This window comes from Serinus canaria, chromosome Z (assembly GCF_022539315.1).
Source record: "Serinus canaria isolate serCan28SL12 chromosome Z, serCan2020, whole genome shotgun sequence".
NCBI classification, from domain to species: domain Eukaryota; kingdom Metazoa; phylum Chordata; class Aves; order Passeriformes; family Fringillidae; genus Serinus; species Serinus canaria.
Genome location: NC_066343.1, coordinates 42279487 through 42304049, shown reverse-complemented (window position 1 = coordinate 42304049; position 24563 = coordinate 42279487). Strand labels below are relative to the sequence as shown.

At 39.1% G+C, this 24563-nt stretch overlaps 1 protein-coding gene across 2 annotated transcripts in view; it reads right to left on the bottom strand.

Moving 5' to 3' along the window:
• MLLT3 (MLLT3 super elongation complex subunit) overlaps positions 1-24563 on the bottom strand; it is a 119882-nt gene that overhangs the window by 54836 nt on the left and 40483 nt on the right. The window contains exons 3-4 of one of the 2 annotated variants that reach the window (XM_050987331.1): positions 6126-6208; positions 1263-1406 (exon numbers count right to left, since the gene is read on the bottom strand). In XM_050987331.1, coding sequence (XP_050843288.1) covers positions 1263-1406; positions 6126-6208 — 227 coding nt within the window. The remainder of the gene's footprint in view (positions 1-1262; positions 1407-6125; positions 6209-24563) is intronic. The other variant, XM_050987332.1, reaches the window with a different exon arrangement.

Sequence of the window (24563 nt, the reverse complement as noted above, 5' to 3'; positions counted from 1 at the left end):
TCAACTGGGAAGTGAAGCACCTGACCCTTCACAGCAAGCAGGGCTTGCAGAAGGGACCCAGGCAGTATGGAAGAGCAGGCTAACAGCAGCCACATGAAATAAAATGAGGACAAATGCCAAATACCAAGAGCTGCCCCAGTGAAGCAGAGCCTTGCAGGCAGGAGGCTTGGGCTGTAACACAGCCAGGGCGGGCTGAGAGCTGAGCCAGGGCCCAGGCAGCAACAATGGCTATCAGCGTCCCAGTTCTTGTGAGGAGGGCACAGCCCTGGGAGCCAGGGGAGGGCCAGAACTATATCCTCTGCTTGGTTTTGGTCAGATCCTATCTACATACTGCCTACTGTTTGGATCTCTTAACACGAACACCACCAACAAAACGGTGGGAGGTGAGAGGAGGTAACTGAGACCGTGGGGCTGGAGACTGCCGCGATAAGCAGGTACCGGCCTAGGGCTGGCTCAGGTGGAAGGAGGGATGGCTTCAGGGGTATCCAAGGAGAGCTTGAGCTCCTCCATTTCCTCCTATCAGCACAGCAGTGATCAGAGGGATCAGAGGGAACAGAGGAGACAGGCTCTTCAGTGGTGTGTGGAAGGAGGCAAGAGGCAGCAGCCCAGCCTGACCCACGAGAGGCTCGGGCCCATGAAGATGGCCCAGCAGTGGAGCAGAGCCCAGGGAGAGTTTCACACCCCAGCAAGGAGGGGTCAAGTCATGAGCAGACCTCATGGCTGAGACTCTGATTGTCCCTGACAGAAACACAGCAGAACAGTTTCACAGACAAAGCATAAACCTAAAGGTTTGGCCTTTTGGGCTCTCTCATCCCTCCAAATGGGCAAACTTCCTTTTAGCTTTTTCACATCACTTAATTCTGGCAACACATAAAGAAGTCAGAACATTTTTCTGATTCAGGCTGTGCAAAATATTACATAGATTTAAGTAGGTTTGTTTATAGTTAGAGTTTTGACTTGTTCTACCTTATAACTACTGAATTTATTTTGCTTAATATAGAACTATAGAACCTCTTCCACTGAAAGACATTTTATTTTCTTATTACTTCCATCACACTGTGATGTATTTAAAGAATGCACATGCTCATTTGTTCACCCATTCCACTTAAAGACACGTACCAAGCTTGTGTATGAAGTTAATCATAAAACCACTTCACTTAATTTCACTGTTAGGTCAATCTTTCTCATTATACTAATCATGCACCAGCAGCAAGCAGCAACATCTTGATTGTCATGGCTTTTGACATGGGTGCAGGACTCACCCCTCCTGCCTTTAGCAGCTTTCTTCTGAATTCCTCCGTCGGGTTGTTGAATGTGAGCTTTTCACAGCGGAGGTGATTTACAGGTGGGTGGCCTTCAAGGTGCAGGAATAAGTCATAGTCAAATCGAACTTTCTTAGGTTCTTCCTGAGGGTTGAAAATAACCAGATAGAAACATCTAGCACCAAAACTAACTAAGTTGAAAACAAATGCTACATAAAGGCTGTCAATTAAAATTAAATTATTTTAAACCATTCTCTGTGTTCTCAGACATACACAGAATTTACCAAATGTCAGCTGAGCTACAGTAAATCAGAGAAGCTCCTTTCAGCCCATGATAACACAAGGTAAAATGCATGAATTTCATGAAATCCTGACAAGGCTTGCTTGACACTTAAGTCATGTTTGGCCCAGGCTACAGATAGGTACATAGGCAAGTATCATGGTTCAGCTGACACAAGGCAACTCAGTCAAAAACACCATTACACTTCTGAGCCCTAGAGAGTACTGAACACAGTGTAGAGTAAGTTTTGAACACAAATTTCTCCACTGCAGCCAAACAACTGATTTCTTCACAAGTTACAGAAAGGGGGAATTATGAATCTGCTGCAGCCAACTATATTTGATCTCCTACTTACAGGGTCTGCTCATTTCTTAAAGAAACTTCATTGTCTTGAACAAGTGGGGTCAGATAGATTTCAAGTGTTTCACCAGCACTTTCAAGCAATTAAAATTCTCTGCCACTGCAGTGAAAAAATGAAATTGAATGTTCCCTGTACCAATACAGAAAGAGAAAAAACAAAAAAGGCAAATTTATCTCAGGAGAAATTACCAATGCTCTAGTGCCCTGGGAAAGCCTCAGCTGAAAAAGGACAATGGTTGCATCAAAGAGACTTCAGTATCTTCTATCTGGTATTACAAACTAAGTCCATTTTGTGTTACATATTTGCACAGTCCCTTCTAGAAGATGTATGTGCAGTATGTGCTTTTTTATGATGCTATTAAGCACCCTTCCTCCAAAGGTCCTGATGTGCAATGGAAGTCACCAAATCAAGCCTTAGGAAAGAATAAAAAAAAAAGTTGACTTGAAAAAAGGTTTCGGTAAAAAGGGAACCATGAGGGAAGGGAAGGAAGAGATACAGCAAAACCTTAGCACATATCCAACACTGCATGAAATTAAAATACATGTTCTTCATGTACGTGTGTCTACATCCTTCAGTGACAGATGCTTTAATCATTACCCATGCTGAATTTTGAGTTAGGATTCCAAGTATGGGAAGAACAGAAAACATAGAAACTCAGTTATTTTGAAAGTTAACTCAGAGGTTTCAAACACAGCCAAGAGACATCCTAATCTGTCCCATCTCTAGACTTAGAGCAGAAACAATAAAAGGAGACCAAAAGAAAGCAGTTCCCTAGACAAGCTCTTTTCACAGTTCTGACATAGTTCATAGAAATAAATGACATCATTTTCAAAGGCAAACATGGATGATACTTCTTGTTGTTAGAAATATTAATATGATTTCATGCAGAAAAAAATGGAAGCAATTTATTCCCTGATCTGCTTAGAAAACTGCAATGCTGCTATAGGTAACATGTTGGTACCAGCAGCTTTGCCATAAAAGCCAAGTTGTTATAATTCATGAACAGTAGTTTTCAAATAATTTTGTGGAAAGTCAGATGAACATAACCAGTGAATAAAAAGCAGCCTTACTACACAAATGACCATCAGTACCACTGCACTGCCATTATTTCAAAATGGGGGAGATAGAATGTGCTGCAGTTTATGAGCCTTATGAAACTCATTTTCCAGAGGAGGAGTCCTTGACCTAAAAGCATTTTTAGGGACTTTATTCTATGACTAACAACCATAGCCTGATGTTGCCAAATTTGGGAGCAGGGGTTGGTTGTAATTTTTGTAACTCTTATAAGCTTGGAATATTATTCTATCATGGCGAAATACCTATTAAATTTTCCACCAATTTCTGTTTAGTCCTGTGAACAGGATCCTCTGAGGTCCAAGTTTCCTGTACCCCTCCTTTCTCTATCCATGAGAGTATTTTCTGAATCAGAAATTCAGCCGCTGTCTACCTTTAATAAATGATGATGGTATGTCTCTTCCTCCTTCTGTATATATCTTCTTTTTCTGTACTGGAGTACCTGTGAACTGCCTTAGGAGGGACAGAACAGCTGAGGCAGGAGAAAGTAGTAATTTGCCAGCTCAATTTTTGTGCCACTCTTCCTTTGTACTGCACCCACCCCAGGGAAGTGCATGCTGCTCCAGCTGTGTGACAGACTAACCAACTCACAGACCAACTGCTGCTTTCTATACTACATGACAACAACAAGGGGTGAGGGGTGTTTGCAAACTTCCTAATTCCACATGTTGCCTGAGGGTAAGGCAAGCTGTAATCACTGCTGCCCTCTTGATCTCAGTCTAAGCCACAACTGCTGGGGAACTCGGGAGACTTGCAGTCTCCACAGTCAGAAAAAGCAGCCACAAGTCTAGAGGAAAACAAAAAGAAGTATTGGGTGGGAAGCTTTCTGTAGAAATGTTCAATGATTCACTCAATGTCTTCTACTTTGTCTGTGGGATGAGCATTAAATAGATGAGTTTGAGAGACTGGGCTGATTTTCATTAGATTTTCTGAATGAATCAAAACTGTTTCCCTAATAGAAAAAGCACTAAAAAGCATACCAAAAAGTCTGATCAACTTACTGAGCCAATTCTGTTTCATTTCTAACAACAAACACGGTAAATCAAGACCTGCTCTTCACAGATTGATACAGGGAACATATCAGAATTACCTATTCAAAACATACAACTTCCAAAGTGCCTGAACAGAATTACCCACACCTCACACCTTAACAGGGCTTTCTGTGAAAAATAAAAATACTGGAATACACACTCGAAGGCACATATAGCTAACCCCAAAAGAAATTTTAAGCCATCAGGGTTCCAAAAAAAGCCTTTTACAATGCATTTCTATTTTCTTTCTCTTTTAGTCTTTTACAAAGCATTCAACACAGTAAAGACATAATTTTGACTTGATTAAAATAATAATTTCAAACTGCATCTTGATAATATAAAATAAACACATGGGTAACTTTGAATCATATTAAGTACCATAACAGCTCCAAGGCACACGACTTATAAAGGGAACCTGAGTAACTTTGGATATTAAGGTAGTGTGCATTAAACTTTGCAAGATTTTGCTCTTTAATTTCACACAAATCCAGTTCTTTTTATCTGTACTAGTTATTAGTAATGCAGACCCTGTCACGTACAATTAAAAAAACCTCTGTATTTGCTGTTTGAGAGACTCATATTAAGTGCAGCAATTACTTAGAATGTGAGATATCACAATAGCATAAGTTTTGCAGAATGGCACTGGATTTGTCTTGAGCCTGGTAATGTTCAATATAATGAGTACTCACATGCAGCCTAAATAAACGTTTTTTAACAGACAAAGGATGCAAGATTAAAAAAAAGACTGTTTTGAAAGATCAAAATCTGAGCCAATTATAAAGACTTGTAGTACTAAATAGAACAATGTAATACTAGAATAGAGTAATGAGTTCATTGTGTAATCAACATAATCAAGACTGGTGTCCTTTCCCCAAGTTTAAGTGGCTCTTTAAGCATTAGTTAAAGTCTGTCCACTTTTTAGCAGGGCTAGTAATTCTTCTCAATAATTATATTACACGTCTCTTTTTCAATAAGGCAATTTTAATTTTGCAGAGTTATCTATTAAATACTGTCCCCCAGTAGTCTATATTGGGTGCAATATTGTTTAACTTCTCCACCAGTGCCTTGGATGAAGGGGCAGTGCCCCCTCAGCCAGCTCACTGATGGATGGCACAGAGCTGGGAGCAGTGGCCGATACCCCAGAGGGCCATGCTGCCCTTCAGAGGGGGGAGAGAGGGGCAGGGAAGAACTGTCTGAAATTCAGCAAAGGCACATGCAGGGTCCTGCACGTGGGGAGGAAGAACCCCAGGCACCAGCACAGGCTGGCTCTGACCTGCTGGAAAGCAGCTCTGAGGAGAAGGACCTGGGGTTCCTGGAGGACAGCAAGCTGTCCATGAGCCAGCAGTGTGTCCTGGTGGCCAAGGCCAATGGGGTGCACTGGGAAGAGCAGTGCCAGCAGGCTGGGGGAAGTGATCCTGCCCCTTTATCAGCCCTGGTGAGGCACACCTGGAGTGCTGTGTCCAGTTCTGGGCTTCTCAAGACAAGGGAGACACAGAACTGCTGGAGAAGGTCCAGCACAGGCTGACAAAAGTGATGAGGGAACCTCTTTTAGAAGGAAAAGCTGAAAGAATTGGGTCTGCTCAGCCTTGAGAAGAGATGACTGTGAGGGACCTTACTGTTAAGAAGTATGCAAAAGGATGTCAGATGATGAATCCAGGCCCTGTTTGGTCATGCCAAGCAATAGTACAAGAGTCAACAGGCACAAACTGATGCACAGGAAGTTGCACCTGAACATGAGGAAGAGATTCTTTAATGTGCAGTGATCAAGCACTAGAACAGGTAGCCCAGAGAGGTCATAGAGTCTCCCTCATTAGGGATATTCAAGAACTGTCTGGACACAATTCTGTGCCATCTGTTCTGGGATTACCCTGCTTGAGCAGGGATGTTGAACCAGAGGACCCCCTGTAGTCCCTTCCAACCTGACTCATTCTGTGATTCTGTAAAATACAATTACACGTTTCTACATGTTGCAGTAATACTGGGTTGAGGAAAAGCATTGATAAAGATAGTTTTAAATATAATTCTTAAATAAGTTTACAAATTGAAGTTCAAAACTTAAAAAAACCCTCATTTCAACACGATTTTTTTTTTCTTATCAAAAACATGAGATTCCATACCTTGTTTTTGAAGTAAACCTCAATTGGTAAAATAAAACCAGCATATCCAGATTCTTCAACTTTGTAAGGTGGGTCCTTGCACACTGAAACAGAGAAAAAACAGTATTTAACAAAAAAAAAAATCTGAAATTCATAAGCAAACCATATGAGTAAATCTGTGACAATAGTTCTACATGGCACTGTTAAAAAACTGCACACACGCAGTAGGATACACCTGTGCACAACTCAACCTGAATTTTGCATGCAAATTTTACTCGCCTGTATAAAACCCCCACTTTATGGATAGGAAATCTATCTCAAATTTGAAAACTTTATTATTGGGAAAGGGGGGACATAACACAGCTCTTCATATAGTGACGAACATGAGGAAGCTTAACTATAGTATTATGTTTAAATAAGATGCAGATTTTCCTTAAAGGATTCAGACTTCTATAACAATTCTGTGCATATTATTAGCCATACTACAATCTTCTTCTTCAAGTTCTCATTTTAATGCAAAAGCTTTAGCAAGTTTGAGCTCCCACCATACTGAATGGCAGATCTCTGAAGAAAATGGCACTAGCTGTCAACTCCAGTCAGTGACAAAAAGTAGGTTGCTACAGAATTGGGAACAGAGGACATCTCTGCCTTCTCCTGTTTGATTGCATGGCAGTGTCATTGTCTTGAGTCTCAGAACTCAAGTCTATGTAACACATTAGCACAAAGGGAGGCTAAGCTTGAGAAACCATGTATCTAACTGCAGCATCAACTCAGATGCTTCCAAATGCTGCATGTATGACATGCTATGTATGAAAAATCATATCTATGGCACCACCATCTCACTGAAGGTTTCTCCACTGTAGGCTGGTAGAATGATGCAGTTAATAACACAAAAGGTTGACTTCCGCAAAAGCATCTCTTCTAGCCCTGTGAAGCTAGCTGACTGGAAAAAAATCAAACTATCAGATGAATCACAACTTGCTCAGACATATACTCCTTTCAGAATTGCCTGGTAGTTTACAAAAAGAATGTACTGCAATTAACTGTACAGGGCTTGATTACCAAAATTGTTATTTTAGCAAAGCACCACAGATAGGCACTTAAAATCCTTTATCATCCTGAAAACATGACAAGGCCCATCAGACACACCCAGGAACATAAACACTCTTATGTTCCCAATAGTACAATCAGTACTGAAGCTTTCTGAGGACATGCAACTTGGGTAATTTCCAGGTAAACAAACACAGCAGAATTTTCTACTACTATCTTGCCATTCTCCTTTTTGTTAGCACCAAACTCCTCAAGGGTTAGGGAGATCACAAGTCCTTGCTCACCTACTGCAGCTGACTATCACTATCTCATTTCACTACACAAAGTTAACAAAAGGGAAAAGGAGGGAAAAAGAGCAGGAACAATGCCTTTTACACACAGTTCTGCAACACTGTTCTCTGGAAGCTACAGAAGTTAATTTGTTTTTCCTGGCAGAAAAAAAAAAAAAACAAAAAACAGAGAATCTATAGTTTGTAAAGTGGGATTTGAAAGGTTTTGAAAAAAAGCATTACAGGTCACTACTGGTCAAAAAATAAGCATGATTGGTCAAATCTAAGAGATGGTTTCAGACCAAGGTCTTCAGATGGAAACTGGAAGAACCTCCCAGAAGTAGTATTTCACTTTATACTGGCATATCTTCTCCTAAGAAAACTTGCAAGCATTTGAAAAATGTAAATATAATAGTCCTAGTTAAGCACAGAGGTTACAGTAATATGTATTGGCAATTTTTCAGTCAATGATAAAGGAGCATTCCTGTTCCTCCTCTGCCTTCAGTAGACAACTTGAGGAGAAAGCCTTCACAGTATTTTTTGAATGGTCACACACAGAAGATTGAAATCCACTTATACAAAAACGGGGAGATTATACAGATCAAATAGAAATGCAGAGGCTTTAGAAACAGTGATTTCAGGCTACATATCTGTGATGTCACAAACATCACATCAACTTCTTCCTGAGAACTTAATTGGTGCAGAAAACCTCATTAGCATAAATATTTTTCATTGCATCCCTCATGAAGGTCTTCCTGCAGATTTACACAGCTGCTTGCCATGCTGAATAGTACCTTATCAAAGTCTCATGGTTCTTCAAAGAGTCTGTAACAGCTCTGAGTTTTGATAAAGCCTGGATAATGGGCTGCAGAGCAATCACCTGGAAACTACTTTGGGTGTCTTCCCAAACTGAAAGATGGGCTTTTAACACAAGGAAAATTCTAGACTTGTTGATGAAACCTTCCTGAAGAGAAACAGACGTGACTGAGCAAAGCTCAGTGCTATTGTGTATGTGCAGACTGCAGCTATTACATTTTTCTCACATTTTTTGTGGAAGCCATCACTGACAGAACATACTGACAGAAATGGCCTTTCTGTGCAGTCTGAAACAGCACTTCCTGGGCTAAGCTCTTTTTGTCTTATTGAACTGTCAAAATGAGTAACCAGGGCTGCTTGGTTATCCAAGCCAACAGGAAATCATCCCAGCAAGGTATGCTCAGCAGAGAAAAGAGAAGTGGCACAAGTCAAGTAAACTGCAAAAAAGGAAGTAAGAAAACAAACAAAAAACCCAAAACTGCTCAGGAGAGGAGAAGAGGGGAAAAAATCCTAAACCTGTAGTGAAAAAAGTAAAGAGAAACAAATGCAAATTGCAAATGTAGACCAACAAACTCAACCAACAACAGAAACTAGGAAGGAGTGATTTTGAAAAAGGAAGAACTCTTAACAGATGTCCCAAAGCTTGCTAGGAAAAAAGTGACTATGCTAGACTAGGTACATAAACAGAAAACACCACCTTATTACAAAAAGTCTTCCTCCTGATCCAGAGGGACAGAGGCATTTCACCTCAGACTGCTCCTTTCCTTTAAAGTGGCACCTAAAAAATCCATTTCAAGTGCCAGACCAAGTGTCTTGCTTGGTCTGGCACTTGATTGCTTTCTCCTAAGGAAAAAGCTTCTATGAACACAATTTTCTCCCTCTCTGCTGTATCTTTTTTCTAGGTGGTCCAAATTCAAGGCAGTCTCTACAACAAATTAAAGCCCTGAAGGTTCCCACAGACTCAGCTAAAAACTGGTGTCTGATAAGGCAGTTCTAGGGAACATCGCTGAGATGCAGGAAGAAGTGGGCAACAGCATACAGAATAACAGAACAATTATAACAGTGTTTCCTGTCACAAGAGTTGTAGGTCCAGAAGAAGATAAGTAAAAAACATAAGCAAAATGACACATATTTCTTTACACGCACTGACCACAGAATAAAATGTGTGGGGTTTGTTGCCTGGGTGAGGCAAAATAATGAGCTTAGCTCAGTTGATCAAAGCGTGGTGGGAATAACACCAACATTGTGCATTCAATCCCTGTACAGGTCACTTAAATGTTGGATTCATTGATCCTTGTAGGTCCCTTCCAGCTTAGAATATTCTATGAATTCATAGTACTGACCTGTTATTGTATGTTTGTCAGAATAATCTCTTCTCCCATAAACAAAAATTTTAGTCCTAATGTATTTGCAAATACATTTTCTAAACAGACAGATTAATTAAAACTCTTTTAGGCGCAATTTTGAAATAAAAATAGGAGCTCATGCAACATAATCATAATGCTGAAGTCTATCCCTTATGTTCACCAATGTTTCATTGTGCTGTGGGGTGAACATTGCAGTAACAGGTAGTAACATGTGGTATGTTTAAGGCCACAGAACGGAAATTAGATCAAACAGGTCTTTAACTGTAGCTAAAGCTGTTGTGAAACGCTCCACAGGAGCTTGAACACAGGTGAAACCAAATGACTAGTCAAGTTAAGGGGTTTATATATTTATATATACATAAAAAGGTAGAGGGAATAGGGGAAGATGTAAAAGCTAGGTCCTAGGATAAGAAGAAGGTGGAATGGAATGATGGTTTGCCTTAATGCTGAAAAACCATACACACATGCACACATGTACAACTGCACAGAAGATGAATTCTAGTACTGCACACAATTCATGTGCTCGTCTACAGTATACTGTCACTTAACCTCCTGTGGCTGAGGACTACTCAGGCACTCAGCTGCAATGCTAGCTGAATTACAAACACCTCATGAGCAGGAATAGTCAGAAACATACTGGTTATGCTGATGCGTTCATTTTGAGCTGCCTTCCTATACAAACAGGTTCCAATAATTCATAGATGATCAGAAGTTATGGAAATGCTCCTCAAACAAAACTTCCCTTCCAGAAGCTGCAAAGTATCAATGGGCATCAGTAACAGCAACATTATCACTACTACTACTACTACTACACAATTTTATTAATAAGGATTTCTTCTCAACAATGTTTACATTGCCTAATTTGTTACATTGCCTAATCATACTATCAAGAGGCTCTGCAGAGAGACCTTGACAAATCAGAGAGCCAAACAACCACCAACTGTATGAAGTTTAACAAATACAAGTGCCAGTTTCTGCAACTGGGATGGGGCAACCCTGGATATGCAGAGAGACTGGGGAATGAGACACTGGAGAGGACAGCTGCAGAAAAGGACCTTTGCAAATCAGCATATTCCATGAATCTGTGACACTCATTCTACACGTAAGAAAGAAATGAGAGTGCTCAGTTCTCATCCAGTACATTCTATAACTGAATTCTTTTGATAATTCCTGCAGAATTAGTCAGCCAAGATCACACAGAGTCAGAACAAGCACGGATGATTACCTGTCCCCTGTTCTAACAGAACAGACCTTCTCTACAGCTCACATAAATTGCTGAAATCATTTATCTCACATGATTTATTTCTTAATTCCACAAGTGAAGCACTACTTTCTCTTTCACAAATGCATTCCCATGTGTTTCATCAGACATTAACTGACACTGAAGGAACAGATGCAATCAAGTCACAATGACACATTTTACTATAAGTGACTATACTAAAGCTTTTTGACATAATAACAAAATTCTAGTTAAAGCTATCTTTCTTAAAAGCTTTAACATGAGATTCACTTGCCAGTTTAACACTGTTGAACACATGATTATGAATAGGATTTTTTCTTTATTTTATTTTTTTCTTTATATTAAAAATAGAGTCAGAAGGAACAAGTAAAGGCAGAAGTCCCCTTCAAGCAGATTTCAACAGAACATCAGGATGATACAGAATAAAGTCTACAAGAACTCACACATATTTTAGGCATCCTGCAAGATACTCCAAGTGGATGCCTGTAAGAAGTGATACCTTCTTAAACAGAACTGGTTTAACAAAAAGGATTTTTGTACTAGTATTTTATAGATATTTGCCCATTGTTTGCTCATACTGGTCACACTCTGGACCCACTATTTCATCTATTCAACACCACCTTCCTTAAAAGAAGTCTCAAAACCAAGGGGTGGCATTCATTTTCAGAGGAAGGCAGCTTGTGATACCAAATCCCTCCTGCAACAATAACTCAGCTTTAAATATTCAGCTGTGATTTTTTAAAAGCTCTTTGACTCTGCTATTCTGCAGCTCACCTTGCCAACTGGAAAGGTCCCATATGTGGAGTCTTAAAAAAACAAACAAACAAACAAAAAAAAAAAAAAAAAACAAAAAAAAAAACAAAAACAAAAAAAAACCCAAACCAAAAAAAAAAAAACAAAAAAAACAAACCAGCCTGGAAGATAATGGCTCTGTTACCTTCTAACTTCAGGCACTCAGCCATTAATATAAAAAAAAATTCTAGGCAGGTTCAAACAGAAACTGACTAAAATTACTAAGATGAGTGTGGTTTAAATGGTACATCCTAGACTAGGAATAAGGATAGTCCATTTGCTTCACACCTTTTGCTGACATGTACTTCATGAGAAAGATAAAACCCCAAGAAAAAACACAGAAGGTACTAAAAGTTCTAAGCTCTTAGCACTCTAGGGCTCTTAGCACTGCATTTATAGATATATTACATTACTTCCCTCACAGAGAGTGACCAGATCCCCACCACTTCCACCAACTGGATAAGATAGCAAGATACAGCTTAAAACCCCTAAAATAAAGTGAACTCTAACTAAATTTTGGAGTGATATTTTCTCTACACACTGTCTACTCCCTGACCATTAAATAGCTTCTTCATCAACTGAGAGCAATCTAATACACAAGTAAGGAGGGGCAGGGAAGTCTCCAAATCTGTGGCTGAGTTTGGACTCAGTTACAGCTAGGGTCCATCAGGAATTTAGAAAGCAAGGGACCTGTCTATGAACCTTGTGACTCAGCAGGAGGGTCTCACCACTTCACATGCTTACTCTTTTCCATCTCTGGTCTCTGTCTGACTCATTCTAATTTGATTCTAATACACATTATTTGTATTTTATCCATGTAATAAGTCATAGAGTGAGCCTTGCAATTGAACTTTGCTAGTCACAAATTTATATTAAGCCTGCTTTTGCTAATACCTTTGACAGAGATTTTTTTAAGCAACCAAACCTATTCATTTGCAAGTCAGTGTTACATGTGATGGAGCTGTGCCTTCCTGAGGATGGTGGAATGCTTGCCTGCTCATTAAGGAAGTAGTGAATAAATTCCTTGTTTTGCTTTGTGTGCATGCACTGCTTTTGCTTTACCCATTAAACTGTCTTAATCTCAACCTACAAGTTTCTCACTTTTATCCTTTCAATTTTCTCCCTCATCCCACTGCAGGGAAATTAATAGGCTGCTGTGTGGTGCTTAGATGCCAACTGGGGATAAACCACATTACCCCTCCAGGACTTCCAGCAGAAGGACCATTTTCCTGATATAGAAAGATTCTCAGGCAGCTGTTAGGTAAGTTCATTACGCATCAGATGGTGCAGAAGCCCCTTCTCTTAACTAAAGGACACAAAGCTCTGAGCTGTATTCTGCATGGCACACACATGCAAAAGTCATTACTGAGACATTCAGAAGTTCTTGGAAATGTCTAGGATCACACATAGTTAATGCCTGCCATCCCTTTTGTCTGCTCCCTCATGTTTCCTCTGAACAAGACAGGAATGCAAAAGAGATCAGAAAAGAATAAAAATGAGTACTTTTAAACTGAGTTATTCCTACATTTCCTACTTTATGTCTAGATGCTATATTATCAAGACAACTGTATTTTTTCAGTACAGTTTTTACAACTTCTCAAAAACTATTGTTAAAAAATTTACATATGTCTCAGGTGTCAGTGGACTATGGCACCTCCAGAAGGTACTGGTCTAAAAGCCTTTCTTAGATGAGCATGACACTAAGGCAAAAGAACAAACCCCTGAACAACTGAACTGCAGCTAAAGCTGCCTGGATAATAACAAAATAAACCAAACAATTATCTTTGATGGAAAACACATTAGGTATAACATTAAAAACTCAGAAAATAAATGTCAATTTGCCCTGTAAATACCATTAGTATTTTAAGAGTAATAAAAATTTCCACTAATTGTGTACTAGTACATTCTCATATTTGTATAGAATGTACAGCCCTTGGGATTTTCTATTTTACTCAGAAAAACAGGTCCCACAATTGCAGGATTTGAAGTAATTTCTTTCTTGGTTATTAATTATATACATACTCTTACTATGAAATACTTTGCACAGAGAATATTTTTTCTTAACCTCCAGACAGATACTTACCAAAATAAATCTTATTCTCTATTTTAATTTCATTATGCTATGCAAGGATCCAACTGGGAATATGCATTTCAGAGTCAAGAAGATCAGTCTGTATAGCAGTGCTGCCATAATTGTGTCAAAATCTGGGGGTTAAAGAAGTTTTACAAGCAAGACAAGACTATTCTTGTTTCCATGACACTTCCATCCTTCATGGTTCTATCACTTGACTCATTGCAGAATGAGTAAAGCTGGAAGCAACCACAAGTGAACTCTGGTCCAACCTCCCTGCTCAAGCTGGGACATCCTAGAACAAATGGCACAGGCTTGTGTCCAGTTCTTGAGTATCTCCAGTCAGAGAGACTCCACAACCTCTCTGAACCAGCTCCAGCAGCTCTGTGTCTCCCTTGTCTTGAGAAGCCCAGAACTGGACACAGCACTCCAGGTGTGCCTCACCAGGGCTGATAAAGGGGCAGGATCACCTCCCCCAGCCTGCTGGCACTGCTCTTCCCAGTGCACCCCAGGACACCATTGCCCTTCTTGGCCACCAGGACACACTGCTGGCTCATGGACAGCTTGCTCTCCACCAAGGGTCCCAGGTCTTCCTCCAAAAGTTGCTTTCCAGCAGGTCAGACCCAGCCTGTGCTGGTGCCTGGGGTTCTTCCTCCCCACATTCAGGACCCTGCAATTTCTTTTCCTAAGTTTCAGACAGTTCTTTGTTCTTCAGATGTAATATTCTGAAAATAAATTTTAAAAAATGCCTATATCATCTACCTCATTACCTTCCTGAAGCTGTTCAGAGTAGGTATACATAAGATCATGAACGCTAGTCTACCTCCCAAAATTATTTTAGCAACTGGACAGGAGGAATAAGAACAGGATACAAAAATATCTCTTTCAAACACATTTATACCATTAATGGAAAAATACAAAAAAACATGTTAACTTGAGCAAAACACAGATGTATTAATATGACGAGGTTAAACTAAGGGTATTGCTAAGGCTAGAATAATTATTTATATTAAACAGTGTGTTTACAGTAACCTGCCTGTTTTTTTTTCTTGCCAACTAGCATTACTTGTGTAACAGAACAATACAGAGCTCTGCAATAAAAATACCCTGAAAGGGAGGAGACTTGTAATTTGTGTGCAAGCATGTTTACAATTAATATGATGAAAATGTATGCTTCAGGCATAAACTGAGTTTAAGCGCTGTGTTTGCCTACAGGTGATGCAAAGGTTGTATACACTGGCATGCATGTAATTTATCACAAAAATTACACTACTAAGCTGATAGGAATTTTGTGGGGAGAAAACAACCATGTGAGGATAAGGAAGTGGCATATAAAACTACAAATTTCTTCAACCAGAAATAGTTAAAATTGGAATGCTGGTTAGGACCACTGTAGCATGCCTATAGCTTTATTCTTCTCTTTAAGAGAGGCAGAATAGAACAAACTATTTCATTTGGAAGGGACCTACAATAATCATTTAGTCCAACTACCTAAACACTTCAGGACATAGTTCAAGTATGTTGTTAAGGACATTGTCCAAATGCCTCTTAAACACTGATAGCCTGGGTCATTGACCACCTTTCTAGAAAGCCTGCTCCAGTATATTTGACTGTCCTGATATTAAAAAAATGCTTCCAAATGTCCAGTCTCAACCTGCCCTGGCACAGCTTTGAACCACACACACAATTCCCATCACAGGGTCCCAGGTAAAAGAGATCAGCACCCCCCCCCTCCACATCCCCTCCTCAGGCAGCTGTTCAGGGCAGTAAGATCACCCCTCAGCCTCAGCCTCCTCTCCTCCAGGCTAGACAAACCCAGAGTCCTCAGCTGCTCCTCACAGGACATTCCTTCCAGTCCTTTCACCAGCTTTATTACCCCTCCTCTGGACACATTCAGGGACCTTCCCACCCTTCTCAGACTGTGGGGCCCAGCACTGCACACAGGACTCAGGGAGAGGTTGCACCAGGGCTGAGTTCAGCAGGATGATCCCAATCACAGCTGGTGATGCTGTGTCTGATGCACCCTGGGATGGGTTTGCCCTCCTGGCTGCCCAGGCACACACTGCTGGCTGGGAGCTAACCAAGGCTTCCAGTTCATCCTGTTTGTTTCTCACACTGCATGGGTTGATGTACAAGCATTTCAGATACACTAAAAGATTATATATACACACACATATACATACACACACTGAAAGGTACAACATTATTTCACAAAAAAGGCTAGCCACTTATACATTTATTCACAAGTTCTGAGTGCTAAATTCTACAGTTGACAAACTTCCCTTTGCACATAAAATAGAAACGGAAGGAAAAGAAACAGAGATTAGACCATAAAGGCAGAAAATCTTGGAAGTAGCACATGGTCCAACTGAATAATTGGTTTTGCTGTGGGCCAACTCCAGCATGAAGTGAACAACTAGCTTTTTAAAATCTGTACCTTAAAAACTGCTACATTAATGAAATTGCACTTGCAGTAATAATCTGATGGAAATCTGATAAACACTGAAGTGACCAAACTGACTTTTAAGCTACAGTTTTGCCTAAGAAAGCTAGGTAATTTCTTATGCATAAGAGCCATTCATCATGCAATACTTCAAGTCTGCGTTTTTGAAAATATCAGAAAAAAAAGTGGACAAAATTGAATCTCCAAATTGGTATTTTTTATTTTAAAAAATGCCACAACACTAATTGGAAAGCTATTGATGGAAGTATTACTCATTTATATGCTACAGAATAAACAATTTCTTCTGTAATCCACAGCTCTGCTTGTTTCTGAGAGAAGCAACACAGTGTTGTTTCCAATTTTCCAATTTCACTGTTGAGTTGCAAGCATTTAGTAATAAGGAAATAGTTTTGATTATAATTCTTAAGGAACACTTTTGGGGGTCATAACTATTTTAGTTATGCAGATCTTGAAAAATAAAACAAAACTTCTCAATGACATTTACATAGGCAAACTGCTAACATTAATTTTTTTAACCAAATACCCCAATCTTTGTTCAACAGCATTATAAAACAAAAAATTCTTCTAAATTTCCTCACTGGAAAAGCTAAGTTTTGAGTTCATGAAGAATACCTCAATGCAAACACTAAACTTTTTGCTCTTCACAATATATTTATCTTGTTTTGGTATGTATGTGCCTCTGGCGCATATTTTCTCCATGTATTGTATTGATTAAATAACAGCCTGAAAAACAGAAGTAATTCAGTGTCAACATCTTGTGCAGAAATTATATTGCATACCACCAGTCAGACATACAGGAAACAAGTAAGTTTAAACCACTGTAGTTTAATGAAACTATGGTGGTCACAATGCAAAAAAGACTGCAGAGGAACAGAAAACTATACTTTTCTTCAGTTTTGATAAGGGGAAGGTAATGACTCACCTTGGGTGAAGAAAAGCAATTCAAACCTGCAAAGCTATGTATGTGTAACAATTCCTATAGGTTGATTGAAAACAAGTTAATGTTAAATCCTCCATTTAACATTAACTTATTATTCTTTCATGAATTAGAGTAGATATTGTCTACAGGACATTAAATTAGTCAAAATAGAAATCAGCATTTTATACTAGCATATCATGTGTTTTCAAAGAAGTCTTAACTTCTTTACATAGAAGCAGATCTTGCTGGAAGAAAATTTATCCAAAGCATTATTTCCCATAGTAGATGGACTGACTGACAAGTTAACTGCACAAGAAAGGTTTTCAAAATCTGCCATTTTTAATTCTGGAGGTTCCTTCCCTTTCTTATTTTTTATTTGATGGTTTCTTTTGGTTTTTTGGGTATCTAGTTTTGTTATTTGTTTTTGTTTTACTCCCAGCAAACTGAGGGTATATTACTTCATTACCTGAAGCTATAATTGGAGGATTAACCTGACATGTAAAAGGACCAAACTTACAACTGTATGAAAACTTGTGACCATTATCCATCTCGGGTGTAGCCCCTCTCAGAGGCTTCTGACTGCCCAAGGTGTACCCGTTGAAGGCCTTTAATAAATACCCGCTTTTATTCTCTTAATCTTGTCTAGGTTCTGTTTTAGGTACCCACTCCAAGGCATCACTTGTACAAGCTGGAAAGCAAAACAGTGAAAGATTCCAAGTTAGAACTGCAATTGTATAGGAAAACATAAAATAAATACAAAAAACACTCTCTTAACCTGACAGAGTCAGGATGCAACCTGCTACCCTGTTGGTCAGGGTGTTGGTAGGAGTTGGTGGCTGCAATCCTGTTAAAGTGATCAATGCGTTTAAAGCAGTGATCCTGCAGAAGGGTGTGATCTTCTTCTGAAGGTCCAGTGGTAGTCATGAAGCTCTTGTCCTCTTGGAATTCAGTAGAATCCAGTGGCCAATTATGGTGTTCCAAACCTCAGATTATATCCAGGCAGGAATGCTTAAATCCTCCCTCTGGGCACAGCATCTCATGAGACCTTGATGGCCCATTAGCAGAGATAGCCCCTGGAGGGAGTTATCAGGGATGAGCCATGGACAAGATAACACTGCCCCACCAGGTTTTAACAGTTTATGGAAATGGTGATAGAATACTTTTGGTTACATCTTACATTGTCACCTAAGATAGTGGTTCTTTTTTGCATATTTTCACTGGCAATTGCCCTAGAAAACTGCATGAATACATACATTTTAGATTTTGCTCCCAGTCTGATCTTCACAGATTTGAGAAAAGAACACCCCTAAGCACAGTGTGCATGCAATTTATTGTTCAGTTAAGAAACTAAAAGAAAAGCTATGTGTCTTTGTTTCCCTAATCAGAGCAAAACCCTAAGCAGGCTTCCCCACTCATTTTTCTGTATGTTTTCAGAAGCTTTAGTCCTTCCACCAGCCAAGTGTTTTAAAAATATCATGACATATCAAAGACAGGTGATGTTAGTTTTTAAATTCATGATGATCCTAGTAATTTCATTTCAGAAAAGTAAGCACAGAATTCAACAGACACCAGCCACAAGCCTGACTGTCACATTTTTGGACCATCTGTCTGTCTTAAACTTTCTTTAAAATTGCCTCTCAAACTAGAATTCCAAACCTAGACAGCATAACAGAAAAATTCCCTCCTAAAACATCATCTTTCCCCCCTTTTTTTTTTCTCATGTGACATGATATTCTGCTGCCATTTACAATGGTTTCCCCTGTAGGAAGGTAACACAGGAGCCTTTGGACACTTCTGGAGGTTTCAGACAGAAAACACCTAGAGCCAAGGACAGCAACCCATAAGTGCAGTTAATAAAGGGCAAAGAAAGTACAATTTGTGGCTAAAACCACACATCCTCATTCAAAGCAAGATGAAGAGGAAGATTTAATAGAAAGCAGCAGAAAAGTCACACTTGGTGCAGAAGCTGGACAAGTAGCACCTCAAGTGGCAAGCTCTGGGTTTGGGTGTACAGGCACTGGAAAGAGTTTCTCCTTGCAGTTGCTGCTCTCCCCCACCCATCCATTTAAGGGAGCACTCTGTATGTTCTATAAACCTACAAGCACACTAATACTTGTCCTCATAGCAAGTGAGGCTGAAGCCTTCACGTGATGTGACCATCACGCATCTCCCCTGCAGCAGCAGCAATCAGCAGCCCCCATTCAGCCTGAAAACAACACTCAGGATCACCTTCTTGCTCCACACCACCCAGATGTACTTGTGTTATCTAAGAACAACAATCAAAAAACCCCTTTTCCTTAAGTAAGAAGATTAAAGTGCCAAAAGTGTCAGCCTCATGCTGAGTGAGCACTGAAGAACCTTCCCACAAGCAGAATCCAACATACTACAAAGGAAACAATAATAAAATTGAGACTGAAGACTCTCTGGTGCACTTCAGTACAATAACCTGAAGTGAAGCCAGTAACATTCCAGCAGGAGCCCCACATCTGAAAGGTGCAGCGATCCTTGAGATGGAGTGGAGTGAGAGGGCTTTTGTTCTAGCACACAACTTCCACATTCATCTTCAGGAACTGACTACTGTCAGCAGCAGAACTTCAGCCATGTGCTTCAGAAACTAAAAATGCTTCCATGGTGGTTTGCAATGCCATTTTAGACAGACTGAGATTACTGGAAATTTTAAAGGAGATGGAATAAATCAGTCACACAGTTGTCACCTAGAAATGCCTAAACAGGCTTGCTGCAGGTCTTGAGATGAGAGACATGTAGATCTCCGCTATTTTAATACTTTAATACTGCTTTTAAGAGTCCTCTAAGCCAAACCTTGCTAATATAAGTAAAAGTAGGACTAAGCTAAGAGAAGCAATCAAAGGACAGGTATTGAAACATACATAGTAAATCAACAACTTTTAGAATATTTAATCACTACCTTCCAAAATGTCCTGAAATTACTTTATGAAGAATATTTACTTATGTACACAAAAGACAGCATGACAAAAAACAATTAAGCTGTATAATGGTCCGCATAGTAGCAGCAATGGAACATTTTTCATTTTCCTCAATTGTTTACATGCCTCTGAGGACAGCACAAAGGATCAAACCACCATCTGCTTGAGGGTAGATTCTGGGGAAAGGACAAATCAACAGCATCTTTTCCTTGCACTTTGTTTTAGTTAAGAGCAAAAGTAAAGACAGACAGACCAAAATTAACTTTAAGCCATTCTGAATTTTTCCTTCACAAGCAATCACAAACAGACTTTCTTAAGTTTTCCCACAGATAGAGCAAAGTATTTAAGTATTGAAGTATTAAGTATGAAGTATTTAATACACCAAGAACTAGAGTAAGCTACTCTTCGCTCAATAGCAATGATGGCCATTTTACAAGCAGTGGTACACAACAGGAGAGAACTGCCCAGTAATAAAAAAACACAGTAAAGCCAATTTTAAACAAGGCTAAAAGTTGAATATATAGTCAAGAAAGTATAACCAGCTCCTACTCGAAGTCTTCAGAACCAATCAAAATATCAGGGTGGACTGGAGAAGTAGCACATAGACATAATGTACTGCAGGAAAAAATTATTGTGAAACAGAGTACAAAACACTCACACCAGCAATCTTAATTTTATTTATTGAACAGGCAGACTGATGGAAGTCGAAACATTCTTAACAAAGATGAGTGCTATTAAAAATATTTATTAATGATTGAATGTAAGACAGTTATCCTACTGAGAAAAAACCCTTGATAAAAGAGAATTATGTTATGTTCCATATGAGCATAATGAAGACAACCAGCTGATTTAACATAACTTCTTACATTTAACAAGATAGTAACAAATGGTATTCAATGTAGAGAGAACATAAAAAAAAGAATTTTTAAAGACCCGCATTTAAATTGTAATTCCATTTTAAGTAACAGTCACTTAACCTACTTAGAACATAAAGGAGACTATCTCAGTAAAGTGGATGACTGGCTACTTCAGTTAAATATGTATCTGCTCTTTTGCAGTGTAACATAATTACTCTGGGTAACAGAACTGCTTGCTGTATTACTCATGTTAATTTACCCCCACCCTTTATAAGATTAGAGCATAAAAATCAGGAAAAGCTGAGAAACCTCAAAGGAAGTATTAAAAAGCATAAATTGCAACAACACTGAGAAGAACTAAATTAAATCTGTGACATACTTTATTCAAGTAACACAAATAGGGTGCATAATCGTGTGCTTACAAATGCCACTGTCACAGCCTTCACACACATAGGAAAATAAACTATTTACGACCGCCCTAGACATAACCTTTCACTAACAGATGAGAATCATTTACCTCAATTTTTAGTCTGAACTCTCATCAAAAGATTCTCACAGCACTTCTCAATAATAAAGACAAATCATGACTTCTGAAGAGGACACTGAACAGTATGTGCTGGTAAATATTCTCTTAGAACTGCCCAGTCTTTATACCACCTATTCCACTTAATCTCTATTTGTTGTCATATCTGCACATGAATGCACAGCATCTGAGTGTCTCAAACCCATAATTACTTTAAAAAACAACAGTAAAGCTCATAGAAATACATACAGTAGCTAGAGAAAACATAGGAAAGTGCAACAATATGATAAAGAAAATGCCAGTGGAATTTTGTCACTTTGTGAAAGGGGCATGTTACCAGCTTCAGCATCTAATTTCAGTTCCATCTTAAAAAAAAGATGCTTCACAGCAGCAATCCCACAAAAGCAGCTGTCTGTAGCACTAAATGCACCGCATTTCAGACTTTTGACATCCCAGAACAGACTCACAGATTTGAGTACATAGTGGCAGGAAACAAGTGTTCTCCTCCACCAGATAACTTTAAAGCCTCTAGACAAGAGGTGTATAGTACTTCTGTACTGGTTCTGGATGGAATAGAGTCACATTTTTTCAGTGTCTTAAATGGGACTACCATAAGCAGATTCTTACTACCTAGCCTCAGTTATGCTGGAACATAACACACACTGAATTTCCTGTGAACCTACAAGCTACAGTTTGTGAAAGCATTTAAGCTAAATCTATGTATTTTCTACAATAAATGTTTGCTAAGGTAAAGTGAGCAACCTCCAATCTAATTTTAATGTAAATATTGTAACTATTGAATGATGCAATTTTCACATTTTTACCCCGACTGCTTTTACAGTAGAGAATTTTGTGGGGAAACCACCAAGGTTCATCTGCCAGTGACCTAAGCATTTGGCAGAGACCTTGAAGTAGGGCTTCAACACTATTAATTAAATGAATAAGTTCCATGAAACTAAAAAAATAAAACAACCCTGGCCTTACATTAGTATATTGACTTGCACTGAGCACTTTCTTTAGTTTATTTCTGCTCTTCTCTTTTGCCATCCGCCAACCAACCATCCACTCAGAAAAGCAGGTAGGTATGTACAAGAATCCATACAACTGCCACTGCTGTTTCCTGCATGAACAACCCAAAAAAAAAAAATACACCTGTCCTAGGTGTTCAGATAACTGTAATCTTACACTAAACATTTGGCAGCTGCCTATATATTTTAGCCTTTAAAAGTATACATAATTGTGTAGGCAATGTGATGCCTGGACTGCAAGTCAATCCATCCAACTCCTCCAAGAAGACTAAATCTGCATTAACATCCTCAATTAGAAATTAAAAAAAACTTTGTCTCTCATATCTTCTTCCAGAGTTCCCCCAAAATGCCTAAAACAACATGTCTTATAAATACATGTTGTTTTCAACATTCTTGGTCCCTCAGCTTGGGGCTAGGAGTTTAAGGGGTAAGGAATAACTTCATGCTGATTGCCTGTCCCAGAACAAAGGTAGTGACTAAAACCAGTGTTCTTTGTGAGCATAGCATGAAAGCTTCTCTAATATCCCACTTCCTTCCCTGGAAACAATTTCTTTTAGCGAATAAAGGAGACAAGAGTTGCTTATTAAGTATTTCTAAACAAATCTTTCGGATTTATTTACTTTAATGCTCTGAACTAGGACAGCTAGTTCATTTCCTATTGTCTGCTTCCAGGAGCGACAAAAAAGGATCTTTTTCCCCACACTTTAAATGAAAATATAATTTTTAAAAAACAGTGGAGCGGGTTATTGTTTGATACCCAAACAACTGGGAAATAATCCAGATTAAGGGTTATGACTGGGAATCAGTAACCAAATTACACTTGACTAAAATGCTTCTAATTAGTTATTCACTCAGAAGAAACGTGAGGATATGGAGTTATCAGCAATTCTTTCTACCTTCCAATTCTCATTCTTGGACTGTGAACATTCTTACCACCTTTTGAAGTTCTTGCTTTGTTCATTTCCCTCTAAATGTTGTCAATATTGACATATTTTGAACATGTGACATGCTCAAAGAGATATTCTCTATAAAAGAGTTCATTTATCCTCTTACTCCTAGCAAACATTACCAGGCTTCATCAGAAAGCAAAGGAAGAGTGACAAATCCTGCGCACGCTTTTGTTTCCCATTCCTTCTCCTCACTGCAAGAGCAGAAATTCAGAAGAATGGGATTCAACATTTACTCTTCTGCCTCAGAGAGGGTCAGTTAAATGACTAGAGGGAAAGCAGTCTATTCATCCTTCCCTAGATCCGCTAAGGCCCATGCTAAGAAATACAACATTAGAAGAAAGCAGTGTGATTTTTCAGAAGTTACAGAAAAATGGAAAAGCTACAGTCTTAGTCTGGACAGTTTCACACAAAGTAGCAGAGCTGTAATACTGTTTCCCTCATCACCTCGTCAGACAGTGGCTACAAAATGGGGACAACAGAAAAAACAAAAGAACACATACCAGCTTAAATGCCTCACAAGAAGTTGGAAGGTTTGACTAAGACAGAAAATCAGTTCTCAGAACAGCCATTACTTCATCTAGATTTTGTGTGGGGTGTGGCCTGTGGGCCTCGGGCATCTTCACCTGTTCCCATGGCTTCTCTCCAGGGTGTTTTTTAGTTTCTGGGGGAAGGATAAACTTCACACATTTCTGAGGACTTAGCAAGTGTTGATGAGTATCTAGGCTGACGGGTCAGGGAGAGGGACAGTGGAAAAGGCCAGTATCAACCTCTGTGTTGCCTGTCCTACACTGGTGGCACTAGTTTGGGTCTGTCCTCATTTCCACAAGGCAGTGATTTTCATTAAATATGGAAAAAGTTAACATCCTCAAGACTCATTGCTTTTAGAGGGATATGTAAAAGTGATTAAAAAGCCTTGGTTCCTTAAGGAAAGCAGTATAGATTACATGTTTCTTATTGCCAACCATGCTGTTTAAGATTCACTTATGCATTGCTTACAGTATAACCTAAGTTTTAATTATTCTGTTCCCACTGAATTTGATTGCCTGCCTGTCTGCTCTTTGCTTACAGTAAAAATTCTTTCAACAAAACATGTGTATTCTGATCATCTTGTGATTTACACTGTTTTTTTTCCCCCTCACGTTCTATAAAACGGTTTTCCCACAAAAGC